Consider the following 25132-nt stretch of genomic DNA (forward strand, 5'->3'; position numbering starts at 1 on the left):
TTGTTTATTATAAACTTGAAGATAAACATCCAGGACATCTTCTGGTGAAAAGAGAAAAATCTCTGTCTCTCCATCTTTGTGTAGGGCCATGCGTAAGTTTACGTACTGGGGTAGTGAAAAAATAAGAAAATAAATAAATAAATAAAATTGTTTTTGTTTATTATAATCTTGAAGATAAACATCCAGGGCATCATCTGGTGAAAAGAAAAAAAATCTCTCCATCTTTGCTAGAGCCATGTGTAAGTTTGCGTAGGGGTCGAGTTGTTTATGGTGATGCACGGCCTGTGGCTTTCAACTCGACGCAACCCAGCCTAAGCTGTGGCTCGCAATTCACGGGTTAATAGAGCTGAGGCAGCATTGCCGGATATTGCATTGGGTTGGATATTGCGACGACAGATAATTGAGAGTTTACTGTAGTTGAAATTTGGTCCATATATTTTTCGTGCTATCCATCCATCATCCAATCCTACGTTGCCCCATAAGGAGCATAGGAGTCCAGGGCTAGGCAAGTTGGTCCTGACATTTAAGATGAGAGTGACCAGCCTCACTCATCCCTGAGTGGCATTACTTGAGCAATAACCCCAACCATTCCCTGGATATAAGCCCTCACCGGCTCAATCCAATTGGAGTGCCTAAATTACCCACTAAACCACCAGGGGCCATAATTTAGGTATGTGGTTACCACCTAGCATAGTAAATGGTTTTCTGGTGGACAGGAAACTATTCAACTTGTCATTCAGTATAGAGTCACCCATAGGCAGAAAGAACAGGAGAGAATGAAGGAAAGAAAGACAGAAGAGGGAGTGTAAAGTCACCTGTAGGCAGTAGGACGAGGAAAGAATGAAATAAAGAAAGAGCGAAGAGGAAGGAAGGAAAGGGGGGAGGAGAGGAAAGGGCAGACACCCAAGAGCAACACTACATCAAGTGAGTGGATGGTGAGCACCCCCACCTGCCACATTTTTAGTACTATCCTTTTTTTATTAATAGTTATAGATAAACCCGTCTGTCTTGCGGAGTAGACCCATCAACCATGAGTAAGCAGTCTCCCTTGCAGTGCTGCCTTGTGCATTGAACTGATGTTCCCATGTCGTTGACAGAGTCTTGCTGTAGTGAGGTGTGGAGAAAAGTTTTAGGTTTGGTTCCTGGTGGATGCTGCAGTTGCATCTCTCCACCCAGTTATCAAGGGCACCATAGTAGGCTTCACTTCACCCCGTGATCTGGGTATATATTTACCACCAATCTTTGTAAATGTCTAGGTTACAGGAAACCATTAGGCTTGTCACTTAGTTTAGAGCCACCTGCAGTGGAAAGAAGGGTAATAAAAAGTGGCAAAAAGGAGAGGGATAAATAGGAAGTAGGAAGTGAGGAGGGCAGACACTGAAGAAGAATGAAAAAGGTGAACGAAGTAGGTACGAGCATGTTACATCAAGTGAGTGGATGATGGTCATCACCACCTACACTACAGTATTTGTAAAGTCATTTAACTAGAAAGAGTGACCAGCATCCTAATGCAGAGAGGTCATGTGAAGTCTCATGATTCTCTTTATCCGAGACAGGGCCTGTATATTCAGGTTTATCTTATATGTGAAATTTTGTGACGAGTGCAAAGTACGAGGGGTGATTAGAAAGAAATGACAGTGAGTCCATAAACTTTTATTAGCATGAAGAACTATCAAACTATGACTCACATTCCTTCAAAGTACTCCCCTCCAACCTCTATGCAGCGTTCCATTCTCTTTCTCCACTTCATGAAGCAAGCGTGGTACTCTGAAGACGGTATACTTCGGAGTTCTGAATTGACGGTCCGTGCCAAGTCTTGGATGCGATGAAATTGCTTCCCAGCGATGGCAGATTTAATTTTTGGAAACAACCAAAAGTCACAGGGAGCCAGGTCAGGGGAGTAGGGTGGGTGGGGGAGCAGAGTTATACCTTGTTGTTCCAGGTACTGCATAGTGAGGCGAGCTTTGTGGGGTGCAGCATTGTCGTGGTGCAGCAAAAGGCGAGACCAACAGCGGGTTGGTGCAGTATTGGCCTTGTGTTCCAAGACTTGTGGAAGGACCTGGTCTGTGTAGTATTGGGCTGTGATAGTGGACTTTTCAGGCATCACATCCACGCATATTGGTCCTTGAGAATTGAAAAAGATGGTGAAATGGCGCTTCCGGCTGCGAAATCCTACCTTCAAAATCTGAGGTCGAGGGTCTTCATCGCCCAACCACACCATGTTTGACTGCTTGTCACGGGTTGTGAAGAATGAAATCCAACACTCATCTCCAGTAGCAACATCTGAGAACCGTTTTGGACCATTTGGTTCAAATTCAGCAAGCCAGACACGACAAATCCTCACCCGTTCAGCCTTTTGCTCATCAGTCAACAAATGGGGTATCCATCGACAACACTTCTTCCTCAGGTGTAATTGTTCATGCACGATGTCATATGCACTCCCATAACTGATATCAAGCTCCAAGGCTAAGAACCTAAGAGTTACAGTTGGATCCTCGTCAATGATGGACCGTGCACGGACAGTTGTTGCTTCGGTCACGGATGTCCGGGGGCGTCCAGAGCGTTGTTCATCTTTCAATTCAGTTTTTCCTTCTGTGAAAGCACGAACCCAGCGGGAAACAGTTTCCAGGGAAGGAGTAGTGTCTGGATAAACTTGTAATAATTCCCCTCGAATCTCTGTTGCTTTCTTTCCCAGTTTCCACCTCGTAAAAATGTAGAACCTGCAGCCTTCTTTCGAGTAATCCATGTTTCTGGCCAGAGAGCAAAAACAAGAGTGAAGCATTCACTCACAACAATAAAACAAGAAAAGTCAGGCATACGGCGACAAGTTCAAACTCGTAAGGACAGGCAACTCTGCACTCTCCTTGCTCCCCTACCTCCCATCATTCAAGGTTTTCATGTTATAGCACGAACTGTCATTACTTTCTGATCACCCTTCGTACATCTAGAAGATGTGAGGAATGGAGCTGCCAAGACCCAAGTCAGGTTTGCCATCTTTGTTTTACTGGTAATTATTAGGTATAGAATAAAGGTATCCCATTTTAACCACTCACAGAAACAGTAGTATCAATCTCTGTGCAGAAATCTAACCATTTGACTTCAAAAATTATCATAGAAATAATCACCATATATCAGTGGAAATCTTAGTTTAGCCTGGCTAGCTTAATGTGAGTGTGATCAATATGGCACTGATCTATACAGTCTCCTACATCATGATTCTTGTCAGTGTGATAGTGCATTACAGTTCTGAATGATAATGTTTTTAAGGTGACAAAACATGAGTGATATTTGTGATGATTTACATAAACTATAGAACAGCTGAGTAGGAACTGAACCCTCATGAAACAAAATCTTTTATTACTCCATCAAAGTGTGACAGAATTATTGTCAGTATGATCTGTACGATACATTTATGGATGATGATTAATATTTTTTAGCTCTGAAGTTACAGAAGTTGAGCGATATGTGTGACAAATCACATGAAAATTCAAACAGTTGATCTGAGCTGGAACTGAGGGAGAATAGACCACACAAAACAAAATACAGTACATATCATTGAGATAATTGGTGATATTCCTATTCTCAGTTTGATCTGTGCATTACTTTCATGAACAGTAATTATAGTCACAGCGCACGACTCTGAGGTTGTTATTATCGTGCCCTGGCAACGTACCATTCAAAAGTGCGTCTGATTTCATGCATAATATGAGACACATGTGATTTGTGTATTATATGTTTGTGTATAATAATATTCATGTATAATATATTCCCGCATAATAATATGATTTGTGTATAATATGATACTAAATCAGACGCACTTTGAATGGTAGGTTGCCAGGGTACGATAATGACAACCTCAGTCATGCGCCACGACTATAATGTGATCAAGATGTGATTGATTGAGCACTGGCACAAGAAGAAAAACTGCAGATGGAGGTGCTGTTAGAAAAAGGCAAACATTGCATCCATCATCTTGCCATCCAGGTCTCAGTAAACCACACACATACACCCACCCTTTTCATCATGCTCTGCCCATTACAGTACCTGCCGCTACTTAGCAATGGTACTTTAGTAAATATTATATTATGCAGTCTCATGTAATAATATCTGCTAAATGGCTCAGAGTGTCAGAACTAAATCAGCGATTAGGTAAGAGGAGGGAGGGTCAGAAGTCATAAGGAGTAGTTACTGTAATCACAGGCCACAGAACCAGTTGACTTTTTTCATAAGTTTATATGTTCAGGCCTTATGAGTTCATGAGTTGCTTAGTGTTCTAAAACCAGTATCTTGTGGATATGGAGACCCCTGTATTTACAGTGTATGACATGAAATTACTTAGTAAAACAAAATTTCAGGACATTGTTATATATTGTGTTTTAAAGGTAAACTTCTTGTAAGTTGTATTGCCAGTTTTATTTCTGATTTTGTCAGATGTGTATTCAGTACAATAGATATTCTCATGGTGCATTTACAACAGGGATGATTTTGGGTTTGTTTTGTTTCAGGGAATTACTTTGGCAGTAGTGTTAATGAGGAGTTGTTAATGAAGCTGCAAGATGATGTCAGCCTTAACACTTTTCTGGACTCTGGAAACTGCCAGCTGCTGGGGGCTCACATGGTGCAGCAGGAGGGACATATCATCTTCAGCACCACGGTGGGACATCATTGACTGAGTATAGTAGACTTATAAATATATAAATAAATCACAGTCATGTGAGGAATCATGAAGGAAATTTAGTGGTAGACATTGGGGATATTAAAGATGCTTGGAGAGAGCATTATAACCAGTTGCTGAATGAGGAATTTGACTGGAACGGGGAAGGTTTAAAGCTAGCGGATCCAGTGTGTGACCCTTGGCCTTTGACTGATGCTGCTGCTGTAAGAAGAGCAGATGGCAGGATGCAGTTAGGGAAGGTGGCAGGTGCATCTGGGTGGGCAGCTGAAATGTTGAAGACATCAGGAGATAAAGAAGTGGGCTTTGTTACTGATATGATAAATTCTGAGTATACTGTATATGAATGATGTTTCAGATGACCAGATGATGAGAATGATTGTAAGTGTGTATAAGGGGAAGGGTGATGCCCTGGAAAGAGGAAATTGTAAAGGCATAAAGCTTCTGAACCAGATAATGAGGGCAGTGGAGAGAGTCCTAGAAGGTATAATAAGGGAAAAAGTTAATTCATGTATTGATGAGATGCAGTTTTGGTTTATGTTAGGCAAAGAGACTACTGATGCAGTATTCATTGTCTGACAGCATCAGGCAAAATATGTAGGAAAGAATATGGAGCTGTACTTTGTGTTTGGTGATTTTGTGAAGGTCTTTGACAGAGTCCCTAGGGAGGTTCATGAAGTGGACAGTGATAAAGCTTAGGATCGAGGAGTGGATGGTTAGAGTGGTTGTGGTAGTGTTTGAGGCAGGTCATGCCTAGGTGAAAGGAACAGAAATTTTTATTATGATTTTTCTGAGAATGTTGGCATGCATCAGGGGGAGGCGGTGGCTCAATTGGTAGAGAGTTGGCCTGCAGTCCTGTCGGACCCGGGGTCAAATCCCGCTGTGGCAGGGAACAGTTTAAGGATTTGAATTTCATAAAATCAGACTTTACTGATCTACTAGAAGGCCCGCCAACATGTCGTAAAAATACCCCCGCTAGTACCAATACACCAGTCCTGTATGAGACGGCCCTAGCATGTATTCAATATGGACGGTGGGTGTTAGCGCCGAAGTGGTGACATGTAGAGGTGTGCGGTACGTAGGAGGACTACTGGGCCTTGAAAGCAGGCAGTGAAGCCTATGCCCAGAGTCGGTCACATATTTAAAAAAAAAAAAAAAAAAAAATATATATATATATATATCGTGAGCCCCTTATTGTTTATCATGGGGCTTTGAAGGTCTCTCATTGTGATGCAAGAAGTGCACTCCCATGGGAGGAATGGTATGCTTATGGCTTGGTGTTCATTGCAGAGAATGAGAGGGAGGCAGGGGAAGTGTAATGGAAGTGGAGAGATGGAATGGGGTACAAGAGTTTGAAAGTAAACTTAGATATAACAAAAGAGATGATGTCCTGGGTTGGTGGCGGTCAAAACAGAGAGAGTGCGGCCATGTACAGTTTGCCACAAGGGTGTGGCAAGTAACTCTATCACGTGCGGTGTTTGTGATAAGTGGCTGCAGAAGATTGTGTGGATGAGTTCAAGAAGCTGTTGCCTCTCCTGAGATTGAGAGGACTCTACCCGCTCCCCCCTGTGCTAAAGGTCATTATATGCAGAATGTAATGCTGTACAGTAGTGAAACCAAGGAAGTAAAGGAAGGGGATGTTTGTAGGCTCAGACACACAGAAATGATAATGATTAGATGGATGTGTAGTGTGTCCTTGAGTGAGAGGCTGGCTGGGGGTTGGATTGCAATTGTAGAGTTAAGAGGAAGGATGGAACTTGAATGTACAGTATTATTAATGTGATGAGAAAGCATAGATTGAAATGGTTTGGGTATGTGGAGATGATGGAGGATGACAAATGCGAGAAATGTGATCATTGAGGGGAGAGTTGTGAGAGGCAGACTAAAAAAAAGACTTTGGACAATGTTATAGAATGTGACGTTTGGGTTGGGGGACTGGGTAGGGAGGCTACTAGAGATTGTGCAGCATGGAGAACCATCATTAGGTGATCAAGGCTGATGCATGCAAGCATGTTGAAAGTTTTATAAACCAATGAATTGTTTCTTGTACTAACAATCTCTCAGTCTGGTACTACTTACTAGTTTGTGAATATTGTACAGTAATTAACAGATCTCCCCATGAACTGCCACTGGCACTCAGTTAATATCCACAGCAGTACATGTACCAACTTTTGCTGTCCTGCTCTGCTTTAGTTCATAGTTTAATTGATATAGTAGAAATGTTCTGATTGTGTTGTTTTTCTTTAGGTTGACTCATCCTTGAAGAACGACAAGTTGCTGGTGTTCTTCAAAGTTAAGCCAGATGTAATCACTGCTGATAACTTGGTGGACATCTTCATGTCCTCCATGATTGACTCTCCCATCTCCACCCTCTATCACTCTCTCCAGAAGCTCTATGCACCTATACTGCTCAAGGTAGTAGCTGCTGAGGTTTCTGATTTTTATAATAGAAGATTGATATAGTTCTTGCCTTAGCTGGAGAGCTACATTATTTCTGAATGATATATTGTGTGCTGGATACTTATGCATCATGATGTTATGAGAAAATGTTTTTACAAGTGAATTAGGTTAGTTCATATAAGTTTGAAAGTACAGTATAGGAAAGTTGTTCAGCACCAGAAGAATGGAGGAGAGAATATTAGATGAATGAATACACTGTCATCTTAAATGTCAGGACCAACTTGCCTAGCCCCGGACTCCTACGCTCCTCATGGGGCACTGTTTTCAGGTCAGTCTGCCATATTTAGACATCAAAACACACATAGGAATATCCAAAGTAATTCCAAACACCATGAAAACCATGCAAAAATATATATATATATATATATATATATATATATATATATATATATGCACAGTACCCTTCCAAATTTTGGCAGTGTTTTCCAATCATTCTGTCATATTGAGACATCAAAACACACATAGGAATATCCATATTAATGCTAAACACCAAGAAAACCATTCATAAACAATAAAAATCCCCCCAAAACCTGAAGACAAAAATCAATTATCTTTTTTTCAGGAGTGATAGCTGCTTCCAGGACACACACACACACAAAAAAAAAAAAAAAAAAAAAAAAAAAAAAAAAAAAAACCACGGCCAAATGTTTCATTCATTCATTCATTGCCAGACGCCATGTATCCCAGACAGGGTGGCCAAGGGCTTAGAGTTAATTGTTTTACAGGGAGGGGCACTAATCCTCCACCAACCCCATATGTGCCACTGGAAATTGGTTATGTTAGTATAAAAGGTATAGCATCATCTTTGCTGTTGTTTATACTATAAGATAAGCTAATAAAAACACAGAAAAGTGATGAGTAAAATAACAGAACTGAATTGAGAATAAATGGTGTTCAAGAGTAAAACTTGCCTTCATATTACTTTGCACCACCCTTGTGCAAAATTTTGTCAGCACCTTGCAAGAGTTAAGCATATGTCTAGATGCAGAATTTCTTGTGGATAATTCAGAATTTTGATATGACCAATAGTATTCAGATAAATTGCCAATAACTTTAAAAAGTCACAAGTCAATGCTTTCAACACAAAGGAGGGGAGGGAGTGAGGAGGGAGCCAGGAGGCCTGGCTAGCAAGGCGGGGAGCATGGGAAGGTATGGAGGAGGGACGGGATGGGGGGGAGAAGCAAGGCTGTGGGTAGGATTTTTGCCATTCTGTCATGATGTGGATGGGCACTTTCACCAGACTTGTGGCCTGTGGTCTGTTTTACACACACATTGGCTGTTGGGAAATAACTCCTGGTGACTGCGCGACTTTGGACATTTGGTGTAGAGGCGGACAAGCGCTTTCACCTGACTTGTGGCTTGCAGTCTCTGTTAGATGTGTGGTGGCAGTTGGGAAAGGTTATTCCCAGTGGTTGTGTGACTTTGGACATTCAATGGAGATGCATGCGGACGTTTTGACACCGCATGTCGGTTACTTTTGGTATTACGTGAGTGCTGGAGGTTCGTAGGGAGTGATCTGACCAGCGTGCGACTTTGACCATTCAGTAAAAGGGGGGACAGACATTTTAGCTCTGGTTGTGGGTTACGGTCTATTTCCCGCACATGGCCCAGCGGCCACAATACCAAATGTTTGAACATATCAGCCAGCTAGCCAAAGTTCATGGGGACTTTTATGTCTGGGTAATAGCAAGTAAATTCAGATAATGGTTTGATAGAGCCAGGGTCCAGTATCCGGATAATGAACAGGTCCGGATACTGCTCGTCCGGATAAATAAGGGATTACTGTACTGTATGCTGTACAGTATATATATGTACAGTGTGTGTGTGTGTGTGTGTGTGTGTGTGTGTGTGTGTGTGTGGTAATTAAGACACTCAAATTGGATTGAGCCTGCACAGGTTTATATTCAAGAGGTGGTTGGGGTTTATTGCCCACGTAATGCCACTCAGGGATGAGTGAGTCTGGTCACTCTCATCTTAAATGTCAGGACCAACTTGCCATGCACCAGGCTTCTATGCTTCTAATGGGGCAACACAGGATTAGATGATGATGATGTGTGTTTGTTCTGTATTTCAGGACTCTGAATGGAGTGGGCAACTGGATCCGAAACTACAGGCACTGGTAACAGAACTTTCAGATGGCCTGGGTAGCCTCCTTAGGAAGCAGAGCCCACATCATTCCACTGACTCAGATGGTGTATCAAAGCGACTAGCGGGTAAGTAGTCGTCACTTATCTGTTACAGAGGAATATTGTTTTATGATGAACTGGTATGTGATAACTCACTAATGTGATTACTAATGAACCAATTTTTAGGGTGCAGTATTTCAAATATGCATATACAATGTGGGTGATGGTTACAAACCCTGTGCATGCTCTGACAGGCTAGTCATCCTTCACTTCTCTGAGCAAAGATGGCTGTTATTGTTTACATATGCAGAACCACATTATGACTCGGCTGCACTGACCCCAGAGCTTCCATCGTCCCTTTGTGCCGTATGCTTGCTCCTGCTCTCGCTTTCATACGTCACTCACTTATGATAGTGTCTCCTCATGCATATGGTGTTACGTTGCCTTCTTGTGCATGATGTAACATCACTAAACCATTGCAGTCATAAATATGCAGTGCAAGTGATCCATAGACTTCATTGTGTGTGTGATTTAAAATGGATTTGTGTGTGTGTGTGTGTGTGTGTATTTACCTAGTTGTGATATACAGGAAATGAGTTACACTAGTGGGGTCCTGTCTCTGTTTCTCTGTAAGTCAAATTTTGCTTTGAGCTTGTTTAAGTTTTTTAGACTGGACGATCTCTGTCCAAACTATTCCACAGGTCTGTGCATCTATATGGAAAACTATATTTCTTGATATCCTTCAAGCAACTTGGCTTTTTTAGTGTCAATCCTTGTCCTCTTGTTACTCTCCTATCTCATACAAACAGATCTTTTCTGTCAATTTTTTCTACTCCCATCCTGGCCCTGAACACTGCATTCATGTCGCCCCTCTCTCTCCATTCCTCAAAAGAAGCCAGGTCTAGTTTTTCCAGCCTTTCCTTGTTCGACAGATCTGCCAGGCTAGAGACCATCTTGTTGCTGTTCATCGTATTTTCTCGATCTTGTTTATATCTTTCATTTTATGTGGACAACCGCACTGCTGCCACATATTCCAGCCTGCTTGTGGATCATGGCCAGTATCATTTTTTTTCATCATCTCCTCATCCATGTAATGAAATGCTACTCTTATGTTAGTCAATAGATTATACATCTCTCTAACTATCTTGTTAATGTGTTTTTTCAGGTGACAAATTATCCTTGACTAGTACTCTTAAGTCCTTCTCGTCTCTTCCTTTTGTGGTTGGTTCATTATCCATCAAACAATTCACTGATGGTCTCATGGTACTTGCAGCCATTTCCAATATTTTACATTTCTTTGCATTGAATTTCATTTCCCACATCTGGCTCCAATCATGAATCCTTTCCTGGCCCTCCTGCAGCATTTTCCCTTCTTCTTCAACTTCTACTTTCCTCATGATCTTCGCATCATCAGCAAACAGACATGCATAATTGTTTATTCCATCTACCATATCTTTTACATAAATCAGGAACATTATAGATGCTAACACTGAGCCCTGTGGGACTCCACTTGTTACTTCCCTCCATCCAGACATCCTGCCTTTTATTAATGTCCTCATTTGCCTGTCTCTCAAGAAGTCTGTCATCCACTCCAAGAGGTTCCCCTTCAGTGCTCCTATGTGTTCCAATTTCCACATAAGTCGTTTGTGGTGTACCTTGTTAACCCATCACGTCCCGAGGTTTTCCGCACCTCCAACATCCCCCAGTCCCGAGCCTTTTTGGAAAAATTTATTTTTGGCTAAAACTTCTGCTTAGGTCGAGAAACGAAGGAAAATCACAAAGAAAGTGGTTCCCGCGGTCTAGAAGTGGTCCATTCAGGTGAGGTCCCCCAAGCCAGGTGTCGTGTTCTGTAATGGACGTGATATGCACTCACGTTTTCTATGGTAAGGAATACTGGGAGAAACAACACACAACACCTCTATATTTATTGAATTTGAACTAATAAACAATAACAGTAACAATATAATGGATTTCAGACATATATATATGAAAAATAAGCATTGTACCATCGCGCGAGCATAGCGTGTTTGGTCCGAGTCGTAACATGCTATATGCTAAGTGTCTTGTATCAGTCAACATATTTTTTCTATTTGTATACTTCTGTTTCAATGACATTTTACCAATTACAACTGTTTGTAAGTGTTTTCAGATGTTTTCATTCATTATGATGACATGCAGCATAAGTCTAGCACACATCAGCTTAGTAAGCGCACTCGCTATGACTCATATTTCAACATACCAAATTGTTTTATCACTTTCCAATTATTTTTCCCTTTACATAGAACCTTTCCTCCACCACTGTAAATGTTTTCAATCATTTTCATTCATTACGAGGGCATTTAGCAATATCATTCATTCATTCATTGCCAGACGCCATGTATCCCAAACGGGGTGGCCAAGGGCTTAGAGTTAATTGTTTTACAGGGAGGGGCACTAATCCTCCACCAACCCCACTTGACACGTAGGGATGCCAACAGCATCTGGTGTTCCCAGGCGGTCACCCATCCAAGTACTAACCAGACCCAACGTTGCTTAACTTCGCTGATCGGACGGGAAGCGGTGTACTCAACGTGGTATGCCCGTTAATTTAGCGATATGCTAGCGCATATTCACGTAGCTACCACGATCTCAAACACTCGTGTTTCATCATCTACTTTATTTATTCACTCCAATTATAATTTTCCACTTACATTACACACGTTTACACCCTTATACTGCACTGTACATACTTACTGGCATTATTTATTCAAGTGAGCGTGAGAATATCGCATGAAAATACCCTCGGAATGAATGTTTTGACCAACATAATACTCACACACTTATATACTAATTCTTCACATATATTACACACTTTACCACCTGCTGACTTTTATTTTCACTAATACGTGCCTTATTCATTCAACTGAGCGTCAGGAAATCGCATCTCTATACACATGCTATGAATATTTGACTTAGAATATATTTCAGCACTTACAATAATTTGAACTTATATTATACCCGTAAGCAATTGCAATAATAATAATTATATAATTACGGGCCGTATTTATTGCACTGAGCGACAGAATATCGCATCATAAAACCCTCGCTATGTAAGTTTCCACTTAGGGCATATTTATATACTTACATACAATTTTTGCACTTATGTTATACCCGTATGCACTTTATACTAATGTTTGGAGATCAACATGACTGATAATTTCACTGAGTGTCTGTCTGTCGCATTTACCTCATAATTTCTGCGTCCTTTTGCATTCACACCATATTAGAATTGCATCAACGTGTGATATTCACTGAAACATGGGTGAATACAGAGACCCACGTCACACTGCACGCACTCATAGCGGGTGTCCTTCCTCTGTGTCGTGAGTCTCACCTGGGAATTACTGCACACGTGACACCTGCGTTGAGGCCTAGATCTGTTTGGCTGGGGAGGGATAGGAGTGGGGAAATGGCAGCCGGATATTCTCAGGGGAGTTTGTGCAATAGGGGCAGTGCGGGTGCGATGTTGGGGCCTTTCAACAGCATACCGTGCATAGATTTCTCTTGTGAGCTCCCTCACAAACCCTTCAAATGTTTCCTGAACTCCTGTTGTCATGGCGTGAAGGTGGTGGCAATTCAGAGCAGTGATATCTAGCAAGTGAAAGAACAGTTTCTTATACCACTTCATCGTGGTCCTGGCACACTCTACCGTCGATATCATGGAGTCTGACTGGTCCACGAGGCGCATGGTTATATTATAATCCATGACACACTCAGGTTTCCAAACACGACGCCTGTTCTCGCTACAGTAATCTACGGAATCAGTACGGTGCATCAAGGGGCGGTGAACCGTGGACAAGAGGCTTACTTCTCTGTTGTGGTTCCACACAGTTGCAAGGATGTTGTTGGCTTTGAAGAAGACAACCTCATTCCTTGCAAGTTTCCACCCTACCTTGGCCATGTGACGCCGGTTCACCTTCATGGTTCCACAGACTCCCGTTTCATGCGTGTGAAGATAACGAGCGAGAAGAGGGCTAGTGTACCAACTGTCCAGGTAGAGAACGTGACCACGATGAAGGTAGTCTTCTATCATTGTCTTTACCACTGCTCCCGACAGTCCAATGCTTCGATCTTCTATTATGTCTGTCTGTCACCGATATACAAGACTATGTCTTGCACGTATCCAGTTCTACAGTCGCACATAACAAAGATCTTGAACCCAAAACGGTGCCTTTTGCTGGGTATATACTGCCTAAATGAAATACTGCCTCTCCACAACACGAGACTCTCGTCTATGACGAGGTCTCTATAGGGATAGAATGAGGAACGAAAGGTTTGCCTGAGGTGATCAAAGATCAACCTAATTCGCCTCATTTTATCAGTGTTGTTTGCATTTGCAGGATCATGAGCATCATAGAAATGGAGGCGACTTAGAATTGTTGAAACCGATTACGGCTCATCACTTGACCAAATATTGGGGTAAACATAACAGGGTCCCTAGTCCAGTAAGCAGGAATTCTATTCTTTCGTATAATACCCATCAAAAGGATCAGGGCAAAAAATAAGAACATTTCTGGAAGGAAGACAGGTTAATCATAGATGATAGAATGCCTACTCCTTGTTCCCAATCTTTCACTCTCTAGGCTCTGGGCGCTTGCAAACAGGTTGGTTTGGTATACAATCTGCTCCACAAATGCCTCACTGAAAAACAGGTGGAAAAAATCCAACCTGGTGGAATTACGGTGAATTCCTGGAGCAATGCAGCCAGATCGCCCCTACTCAGTGAAGGGGTGAATGAGGGGAGAAAAATCACTCCCATCCTCCCAATTCCACGACACAAATCCCTCGTCCCCATCATCCCCATCACTGCCTTCCTCTGGGTGGGGAGGAGATCCTGGTTGGGGAGGTGGGGGAGAAGGAGTGCAGAGGGCTTCCCCACTGTCACTCCTCTTCCCTCTGCCTTTACCCTTTCCCTTTCCCTTACCCTTACGGCCTTGAGAAACATTAGGGGGCTGTGGGGATGAAATAGGGGAATATTGGGGAGCAGAAGACTTGCTGGGGAGTGGTTCCTCCCCACCTTCCCCCTCCATGACAACACCACGTGCTTTCTCACGCACCCTAGCTCGACCACGTGTTAGGGGATGTTGGGGAGCATAAGACGTGCTTGGGAGTGGTTCCTCCCCACCTTCCCCCTCCCTCACAACCCCACGTGATAAGGAACGCACCCGCACTGGCCCTCGTGATCCACTGTGCCGCCTCACACTACGTAGGGAGAGCAATGACTCACTCACGTCACTCTCACTTTCCCTAATCCTCCCTGGACTTTCCCTTTCACTCCCCACTCCCTCCACTTGACTTCCTAACTCCCCAAACAAAATGCTAGGCCCATACCTGCTCATACGACGTGGTGTGCGCTCTGGGCCACGATGAGTTATCACCTCACGTCCATACCACGTGGCAGCACGTCCCACGGCTCCGTCCTCGTCCTCGTCCTCGAATTCTGGTTCCAAATCACGTTGGGGATAGGGATAGGATGTTGCACGTGCCTTGTTTGCCTGCTGCCCCTCTCTAGCAGCACGGTAAGTCACGTACTGCCGCTTCCTGGGAGACGGAACTTCCTCGTCACTGCTGGTGGTTTCTTCCTCCTTTGGCTGCACATAATCCTTGTCCATATCCTCGTCGTCCAGGGGAATCACTGTCGCCTGTAAAGGTGTCCAGGGCGACTTGAATTTCGCTGTCTGAGAGACCTCTCTTAGCCATGTCTGAGCAGGACCGTTGCTACCAGGTGAGTGGACGAGTGGTGGGCTAGCGCGGGTCATGCAGGGTTTCCGAGTGTCCCCGCCTAGTGGCAGGTAGGGGAAGGTCATGCGAGGGTACGTACCGCAAATCAAGCGTGAATTTTGAAAATTGTCGAAATTATGCGCATTGCAATTGCACGACGTACCGGTACGTCACCGGGACTGGCAAATGCAAATCGTTGCAACGTACCCATACGTCAACGGGACGGGGCGGGTTAAAGGCTTTCTCCGAATCTAAATACACACAATCCACCCAACTATCTCTCTCCTGTAGCACATCTATTGCCCTTGAGTAGAAGCTCAACAAGTTGGAAACACACGACCATGCACGTCTGAATCCAAACTGACTTTCTGGCAAAATGTCTATCTCATCCAGTTATTTTATCCATTTGTCTTTCAGGATTCTCTCATGCAGTTTTGCAGCCATGCTGGTCAGGGACACTGGTTTGTAATTCAGGGGTACTTCCTTGTTCTTTGCCTTATAAATTGGTACCACAATGGCCCTCTTCCATTCCCGAGGCACTTTCCCTTCTTCCAGAGAACACGCAGTTAAACCTTGAATCTTATCTGCCATTTGTTCTCTGCATTCCATTAGTATCCAGTTAGAGATCCCGTCTGGTCCTGGGGCCTTCCTCACATCGTGGGTTTCCAGTAATATGTATACTTCTTGCACTTCAACTTTTACATCTTTAAACACTACATTTCCAGTCACTCCCTCCTCCTCCACAAAATCACTCTCTCTAGTGGAGACTGATTGGAAACATTTGTTCATTATTTCAGCTTGCATAACTGCATCTTTATAGACAGTTCCTTCTACTTTCAGCTTATTGATTCCTTCCTTTTGTTTAAATTTACCATAAACAAACCTGCAGAACAGTTTAGATTCTTCCTTACATTTGTCAACAATACCTTTTTTGAAGTTTCTTTCTTCCTCTCTATGTATTCTTGTATATTCATTTCTAGTTCTTTTATATTCTTCCTTTGTTCTGTCATAACTTCTCTTTTTCCATTTGTTCCATGCCTTATCTCTTTCTTTTTTTGCTACCATACACCTTTTGTTGAACCAGTCATTTCTCCAGTTCTCTTTCCCACTAACTTGTGTAACATACTTTTCCACACCTATATTATAGAAGTCTAGAAAGATTCCTCTTCTTCTGTATCTTTCTTGTTTCCCAGAATTCTCCCCAATCCGCTTCTTCAAAAAATTTTCTCAAGCCTGTAAAGTTTGCTCTCCCAAAGTTGTATCTTCTATGCCTGTATAGTTCATCTCTCATCTCCTCAGTTCCTTCTGTCGTTTGGAACTGTATCATTACTTGATCAGTTTTTCTTATAGAACACAGATATTTCAGAGATTCATTTGCATCAGGTTCTGTGGTTAGAGTTAAGTCTAGTCTTGCTGGTGTGTCATTCCCCCAAAATCTTGTCTCTTCTTTGACCCATTGGATCATTACATTATCTATTGCTACATTTAATAGTATACTGCCCCACAAATCTTCACAACTTCCTAAGTCCCACTCCTCCCAGTATATCTCTTTACAGTTGAAGTCCCCCATCAGGATTATGTTGTTACTTTTCTCAGTCACTTTCTGTGGGTCGCTAACCATGTCCAACATCATCTCCTGAAGTTCCTCCTCATTCCATGCACTTGTCTTGGGGGGGAACATATGCCACTGCGATGTCTCTCTTGCCTTTCCCTCTGGTTTCTGTTACCACATTTATCACTTCAGCAATGCTTTCTCCCAGTTCCACAGTATCCAAATTTAGGCTGTTTTTCACTTTTTTATCTCTTCTCCATAGTTTGTATTTCCCATTTCCCACTTGGATTTCAATATTCTGTCTTAGCTTGGTCTCTGCGAAGCACTTAATGCCTGGCTCATTTACCCTCAAGAAATTGTCTATTTCTAGCCTTGCTGAGACTAGACCATCTATATTACCATATGCCACTTTCAATCTTTTTACATTTTTTTATTCTGTCCTTCTCTCTTCCTCTTTACTTCGGTACCATAACTCTTCAATAGAACTCTGTATTCTCTTCCTCCGTTCTCTAGTCATTTTTTTCCTTCGCTTCCTTAACAAGTGTCAGTATTTAAGCTCTCTCTTCCTCATTTGCATCTCCCCCTATCCAGATATTTTTAAATTCTTCCCTGTCTGCTAATTTCCAAGTCTTGTTGATTATTTGATTTACTGTGACCTGCAATTGAAATTTTACTTTGAGTGGGGATGCCCCTTCCTCCACATATTTTCCCAGCCTGAACACTTCTTCAGTCTCCACTTGGGCTTTGTCCTTTCCTTCCATAACTATTGACACTATTTCCTTCACCCTTCTCACTTCTTCCCTTTCTCTTTCTGACCTCGCTGGCATTGGTTTTTCTTTCAAACCTTAGATAATCACACATTTTTTCGTGTCTGCTGGATCTCTGACAAGTGATTCGTTACTTTTTAGTACCTTCACCACTTCCTTCTCCACTTTTCCTGGTTTTTCTTTCTCTCTTGTTTTGAAATCTCCTTAAGACATGTTTTATCTTCCTCTTGAGTTTTTCCCACCCCTTGTGTTCCTGAATTTCCTTGATATGTTCCTCCTGCATCTTACTTTTAGATTCATAAAGAAGTTTTAGTGCCCACGTTGAAGTATGAGTGTGAGACTCTGGTGTAGCATGAAAATGGTAAGTCATAAGTAAGAACTGTGAAGATGGGGTTATAGAGGATTGTGTGTGGAGTGCAAAATATGAAGAGGATAAGGAATAATGTTATTTGGGAAAATATGGAGGATGGAAGTTTTGCATACAGTAGAATTGAAGAGAGTGTTCTGAGATGGTACAGACATGTGGAGAAAATGGGTATAAACAAGGTGGTAAAAAGGATGCATCTGAGTGAGTTTGAAAGTGAGATGGAGTGTGATAAGCCAAGAAGAAGGTGGATAGATGTGACAAATGTGTGTGTGTGTGAGAAGGTGAGGTATGGGGATATGAGTCTAGGGAAATGACAAGGAATCGAGCTGGTTGGAAGACTTTTATACAGAGGAGTGTAAGACAAGGGTTTAGCATTCCTGTTTTTACCCAGAGATGTGATGGTGATTTGACTGTCTTTAGCTGATAGGTGGTGTGAAGCATGTAAATGTGGCTGGCTTTGCCTATGATGTGGAGTCCATTTCAGATGGTTTGAATGTTGAGTGAATGAGAGTGTGGCTCATTTTACTGGACATACTGTTGATGGTTTTTCTCTCTCTCATGCTTTTTCTTGCTCTCTGGACCTGACCTCATTCCATCACTGGGTGGGAAAAAATGTTGGATGATGACAATGACGACAGTGGTGGTGGTGGTGACAGTGATGATTTTTTTTTTAAATTCAGTGTTGTATTTATAGACATTACAGTACTGCTCCTTGAAAAGGAATGTGGCAGACATTATAATGTACCTTACTTATTCACCATGACAGGTATACTGAGTGTGAAAGATGAAACGGACTACTGGGCAGATACAGCCAATAACCCAATGAGTGTGGAAGAAAAGGAGACTGCACGTAGTTTCTACAATTGTCTGGAACCTGTGTCCAAGGAATTCAGGTCAGATATTAATTTTTTGCTAAGCCTTTGTTTTTTAACCTTTTAATGTCTAATGTATGTGACAGTTCACTACGAGTAGTTGCACTGTTTCCCAAGCATTTCTTTTTTCACATTTTAATGTATAATATATATGACAGTTCACTAAGAGTCATTGCATTATTTGCCGACAAATGGAGAGACTTGAATTTTTGGAAAACCTTCAGTGCAGTACACTCACCTATAATGTAGCATTTTGGTTCCTGCATTATGCCACAGTGTAGAAATTTCACATCCGTCCATCCATCATCCAATCCTACGTTGCCCCATGAGGAGCGTAGGAGCCCGGCACTGGGCAAATTGGTCCTGACATTTAAGATGAGAGTGACCAGCCCCATTCATCCCTGAGTGGCATTATGTGAGCAGTAAACCCCAACCATCCCTTGGATATAAACCTTCACCAGCTCAACCCGATTGGAGCGCTATAATTACCCACACAAGTAATAGAACATATGGCAATTTGTATTTTTGTCCCAACCCTCTTTATTGTCACCCTTAATGACCCCACTAAGCTTGCTCTCACCTCCCCTGATTGGCCAGAAAAGTAAGCATTGATGAGAATATTTATAAATATTTATTGTACTGATCTGAACTGTGATGTGTAATGGAGGAGGGGGGAGTTTCAGAGGCTGGGTGGAGCATCTGCTGTGCCCCTGCATGGATTTCCTGCCTTGCCTCGTTCTCTATGGGTTAGATGATGATGTATGTGTGCTAGTCTACCTCACTGACTTAATATATAGGCATTAATATGTCATAACACAATATGCAATAGTTGTAGGGATGTAATAGTTATAGGCATTAATATATTTATCATTATGTAACACTTGCACAGTATGCAATGTCTGGTGCTCAGGTGGAGATGTACACATCCTTTGGCCAGAATGCAACATTCAAACACATATGTACTAGACACTACACACATACACATATATGCACACACACATCACCCAGCTGGTAACCAGGCAGTATATATTACTACAGATCAGGTGTAGCATTCAGAGAGCCAGAGAGAACCAGAGGAGGCAGAAGGGGGTTGAAAAGACGAGAAAAGGAAGCTTAGGATGTTAGGGTAGAGTAGGAGGTTTCACCGTCACGTTGACAATACATGGGTCACGTCACTATGTCCCTTACATAACTGTGTCACAATAAAACCCCATAACCCCAGAGAGTGTCTATACTTCACCTTCATTTACGATACAAGATAGACAGAGGAGCAAGTGACACAGAGAAAATACCTAACTCAAGATAAAACCCACAATGAACTATCCGATGCCTCACCATTTTACACTGGGAGCAGCCTACCTTAATCCATACTAGCGACAAAGGTGCCTCAGCCAAACTATCTATCTATCTATCTATCTATTGCCAGACGCCTCAATCCCGTTTGGGGTGGCCACAAACAAATCGCCTCCAAGTCGCCCTGTCCCCCGCCATTTCACTGCCCTGCTCCCAACTCACACCCCCCTCTCTCATATACCTCTCCACCCCATCCCTCCATCTCATCCTCGGTCTCCCCCTCCCTCTTCCACCCTCCACCTTACTCATATACACTCTCTTCGTCAGTCTTTCACCCTCCATCCTCTCCACATGGCCAAACCACCTCAGTGTGTTCCTCACAACGCTTCCTATCACATCCACATCCACACCACAACGCTCCTTTATATCCTCATTCGTCAGCCTGTCTCTCCACGTGACTCCACAGGCTCCTCTTAAATAACTCATTTCCACTGCTCTCACTCTTGACTTGTGTCCTTCCAACAATGTCCAAGCTTCACTTCCGTATGTTAGAGTTGGTATCACAATACTGTCATGTAGTAACTTTTTTTACTTCCATGCTCACTTCCCTGTTTCTTATCACTGCTTTCAAGGAACCAGCAACCTTTCTTCCCTGCTGTACCCTTTCAAGCACTTCACCCTCCAAACCTCCATCCTTACTCATCACACTACCCAAATACTTAAACGTACTCACATTTTCCAATTCCTCACCATCCAACCTCGCTGTACATTCACTGACTTCACCTCTCTCAAAGACCATCACTTTACTCTTCCCTACATTCACCTTTAGGTTCCGTTTCTTACACACTCTCCCAAACTCATCCACCAAGCCTTGCAGCTCCCCTTCGTCTTCACTCAACAACACAGTATCATCTGCAAACAACAGTACAGGGAGTTTCCAAACACTATCCTCTCTCACCTGGGCCACTCCAACATCCACTACCCTACCTTGTACCTCTTTTATTACCCCATCCATGTACAGATTGAGCAACCATGGAGACATGACACATCCCTGTTTCAAACCAACTTTCAAAAGAAAAATTCACTTAGTTCACCATCCACACGCACTGCAGCCTTCGCACCATCGTACATACTCTTCACAGCATTCAACAACTTCCCATCTACTCCATATATTCTTAACACTTTCCACAATCCTTGTCTATCCACCCTGTCATATGCTTTCTCCAAATCCATGAAAGCCGCATACAACTTCTTTCCCTTCTCTAGAAACTTTTCCACTAAAGATCTAAGAATGAATATCTGATCTACACAACCTCTTCCCTTCCTAAAGCCTCCCTGTTCTTCTCCAACTAATTTCTCTGTTCTTTCTCTAACTCTGTCTATAAGTATCCTACCATACACTTTTCCTATTATACTAAGAAGACAAATGCCCCTATGATTACCACACACTTCTTTTTCCCCTTTTCCTTTGTACAAGGGAATAATTATACCTGACTTCCAATCCTCCGGGACTCTACCTTCCTCCCAGGCCAATCTGCACATCTTCCACATCCATTCTACTACTATCTCTCCCCATGCTTCAGCATTTCACCACACACTCCATCAATTCCTGGGGCTTTCCCCGATTTAACTTTCTTCATTGCTTCCACAACTTCTATCCTACTGATTTCTTCCTGTCTTCTCACCTCCCTCCTTCTCCCAGCCATTCCCCAGCCACTTATACTCGCATTACTTCCATCCTCTACGTTCAACAATTCCTTAAAGTGTTCTCTCCATCTGCTCACTTTTTCTCCCTTCTCCACTAGTAATCTACCATTTTTATCTTTCACTCCCCTGCTAACTTCACTTCCACCCTGTCTTACTCTTTTCACTTCTCTCCAGAACATTTTCTTACAGTCCCTCCACTTTACACTCAAATTCCTTCCAAATTCCTCATCCACTCTCTTCTTACTCTCTCTTACTAATCTTTTCACCTCTCTCTTCCTTTCCACATATAACTCTCTCTTCCGCCTCTCAACTTCTTCCACGCCCCTATTTCTCATCCATTCATTGTATGCTTTCTTCTTTTGTGCCACTGCCTGTTTCACCTCTTCAGTCCACCACGCTGTTCCTTGCACCCCCCTCCGTCTTCTCTTCCTTCCACACACCACATCACATGCTGCACATATTTCTTCTGTAAATATCTTACACACACCTTCCACGTCTCCCATCTGCTCCAATTCATATTTGCCCAATCGCTCCTCCACTTCTCTCTTATACTCTGCCTTTTTCTCATCCTCTTCTAACCTTTCCACTCTCCTTGCAACTACTCCTTCCTCTCGTCTTTCCCTTCTTCTATTCCTCCATCTTACTTGCATCCTAATTCTGGCCATGACCAAGTAGTGGTCAGAAAGTCCACTCCCCAACCTCTATACACTCTTGCATCCTTTACACATCTTCGCATCCTTTCATCCACACACACATAATCAATCATTGCCTTCCTTTCATTCAGTTCACCACCCACCCTTCTCATCACTCGCCATGTATACCTGTGGATCATTTTATGCCTGAAGAGGGTATTGGCTATTACCAACCCCCTCCCAGCACAAATGTCCACTAACGCACTCCCATTCTCATCTACCTCAGCAGGCACACCCCACTCACCAACTATTCCATCCACCTTCACATTACCAACTTTACCATTCATATCACCAATCAAAAACACTCTATCATTCCTTCCAAACTTTTCCATGCACACTTCCACATTTGTCCAGAACTCTTCTCTCACTCTTCTAGCACGATCTTGCGTTGGCGCATACACACACACAATCGCCCACATTTGTATTCCAACTTTCAACTTTACCCACACAATCCTTGACTACGACTGTTATCTACATTTGGCAGCAACAGAAGTCTATGATATTCTGTGATACCAACGTCGGTACCTATGATTATGGGACTTCTACATTTCTGCACCTCTTTCCAGAACAGAAAGTTATTCTGGAAAGAGGTGCAGAAATGTAGAAGTGACAGCGGAAAGAAATGTGAAAGTGTGAAGGATGTAAGTTCGTTTCGTTTCATTTTTAAAGGCTACAACATGCTTGCATGTGTCGGCCTTGGTCACCTAATGGCGGCTCTCCATGCTGCACGATCCATTGCAGCCTCCCTGTTCAGTCCCTTAACTCTGAGGTCACATTTAATGACCTCGTCCCATGTCTTTCTCGGTCTGCCCTCGTAACCCCACCCCCAATATTAACACTTCTCACCATCCTCACCCAATTATCATCCCCCATCCTCTCCACATGTCCAAACCATCACAATCTACCTCTCCTCATCACATCATCAATACACTCCAGTCCCATCCTACCTCTCAACTCTTCCATCGTGACCCCAGCCCCCTCAGACCTTGCACACAGGGACGCACTACACATCCACCTAATCATTGTCATTTCTGTACGTCTGAGCCAGCGAATATCCTCCTCCTTCACTGCCCAGGTCTCACTACCATACAGCATTACACTCCTAACACATGCTGCATACAAAGACCCCTTAGCACGTAGGGAGAGTCCTCTCAGTGTCAGGAGAGGCAAGAGCTTCCTGAACTTCTTCCAACCACTTCTCACCCTAGCCACAGAGCTAGCTCCAGCCCCACCTCCAGCACACAACATGTCTCCCAAATTACAAAACTCTTCCACACACTCAAGAGATTCACCAGCAAGTTCAATTCTTTCACATCTGACAATCTCCACCTGCTCTCCCCGACACACCTTACACATAAAATCAGCATTATCTCACAGTCTACTTCTTATACCACTACATCTCTTATGCACCCATAAGAGATATAGTGGTATCAGAGGTAGACTGCGAGATAATGCTGATTTTATGTGTACGGTTTGTCGGGGATGTAAGTGGTAGATTATTAACCCATGGGGATGAAGTAAGGACCAGATGGAAAGAATATTTTGAAAGTCTGATGAATGGGAATGGAGAGAGCAGAGCAGCTGTAAACATGATTGGTTTGGGGGTTGTGCAGAGAATGAATGCAGTGTCAGGGTATATGACACTCACAGAAGTGAAGAACACTGTGAAATGGCTGCGATTTGGGAAAACAGCTGGTGTTGAGGTGTATGCAGAGATTATTAAATGTAGTGGAGAGAACAGAGTGAAGTGCTTGTTGGAGATTTGTAAGAAGGCATGGATGAATGAAACTGTGCCAGCAGAGTGGAAGAAGGCTGCAAGAATTATCATGGCATAAGTCTACTGAGTGTTGTACAGAAGGTATATGGAAGATTTATTATAGAGAAAGTAAGAGAGATATCAGAAGACCTAGTGAGTGACGAACAGGGTGGCTTTAGGAGTGGCAGAGGATGTGTGGATCAAATATATGCAATGAGACAGATAGTGGAGCAGGCTTGTGAGAAGGACTGTAGGGTGTTTATGGCATTTATGGACCTGGAAATAGCATACGACAAAGTAGGCAGAGAAGGATTGTGGAAGATTCTGCATTTGTATAGTGTAGATGGTAAGCTGCTGGATGCCATTAAGAATTTTTATGTTGGTAGTTAGGCATGTGTAAGAGTAAATGGGCATCTAAGCAAATGGTTCACAGCCATTGTGGGTGTGCAACAAGGTTGTGTGATGTCCCCGTGGTTGTTCAATATACAGTATATATATATATGGATGGGGTGATGAGAGTACGTAATAAAAACACTAGTAATGGAGAGAGGGATGACGTTGGTAATGGATGATGATGGATGAAATATCCCAGATTTGATGTGTGTGGATGATGCAGTACTACTGTACTTGCAAATACCGGACAAGAGCTTGGTAGGATAGTGCAGAGTTTTGTAGATGTCTGTGAGTGTCATGCCTTGAGAATAAATGTAGAAAAGAGTAAAGTGATGGTTATTGAGATAGAAGGTGACTCCCTGTGTTTGTTTTTGGACTCATTTGGGTAGGCTTTGGACTTGGTCGAGTGGCGATCACAAGGCTCTCAAACTCATCACTATACTTTCTGTTTTATAACATCCACGGTTAACAATGCCCCTGCTCAACGATAGGTTTTTCCAAATGCATTTCATCGTTATAACGAGGACAGGGTGTTTATGTATGGATGGTAATATAAAAGAAATGCACAGTAGGGTAGTGGATGCTGGAGAGCCCTTATTGAAGGAGGGTAGGATTTAGAAATTGCCGTTACACTTGTATGCTGATGATAGTGTGTTGTTAAATGAAGATGAGCATTGCTTGGTGAATAGGTTGGAGATGTGTGTAAGAAATGAAA

General features: G+C 42.8%; 1 protein-coding gene and 1 non-coding gene across 2 annotated transcripts in view; one reads left to right on the forward strand and one right to left on the reverse strand.

Annotated features, from left to right (window-relative positions):
- The window catches only part of btv (dynein cytoplasmic heavy chain beethoven), a 228401-nt gene that overhangs the window by 4099 nt on the left and 199170 nt on the right, over positions 1-25132 (forward strand). The window contains exons 2-5 of the mRNA XM_080284359.1: positions 4506-4654; positions 6920-7087; positions 9207-9345; positions 18471-18597. Coding sequence (XP_080140485.1) covers positions 4506-4654; positions 6920-7087; positions 9207-9345; positions 18471-18597 — 583 coding nt within the window. The remainder of the gene's footprint in view (positions 1-4505; positions 4655-6919; positions 7088-9206; positions 9346-18470; positions 18598-25132) is intronic.
- LOC145415281 (5S ribosomal RNA) lies at positions 11727-11845 on the reverse strand. The gene has a single exon (XR_013900058.1). It is a non-coding gene; the product is annotated as a 5S ribosomal RNA (ribosomal RNA).

Source organism: Coenobita brevimanus, chromosome 101, assembly GCF_032717465.1.
Source record: "Coenobita brevimanus isolate Jiangsu-jjx chromosome 101, ASM3271746v2, whole genome shotgun sequence".
Lineage (NCBI taxonomy): Eukaryota > Metazoa > Arthropoda > Malacostraca > Decapoda > Coenobitidae > Coenobita > Coenobita brevimanus.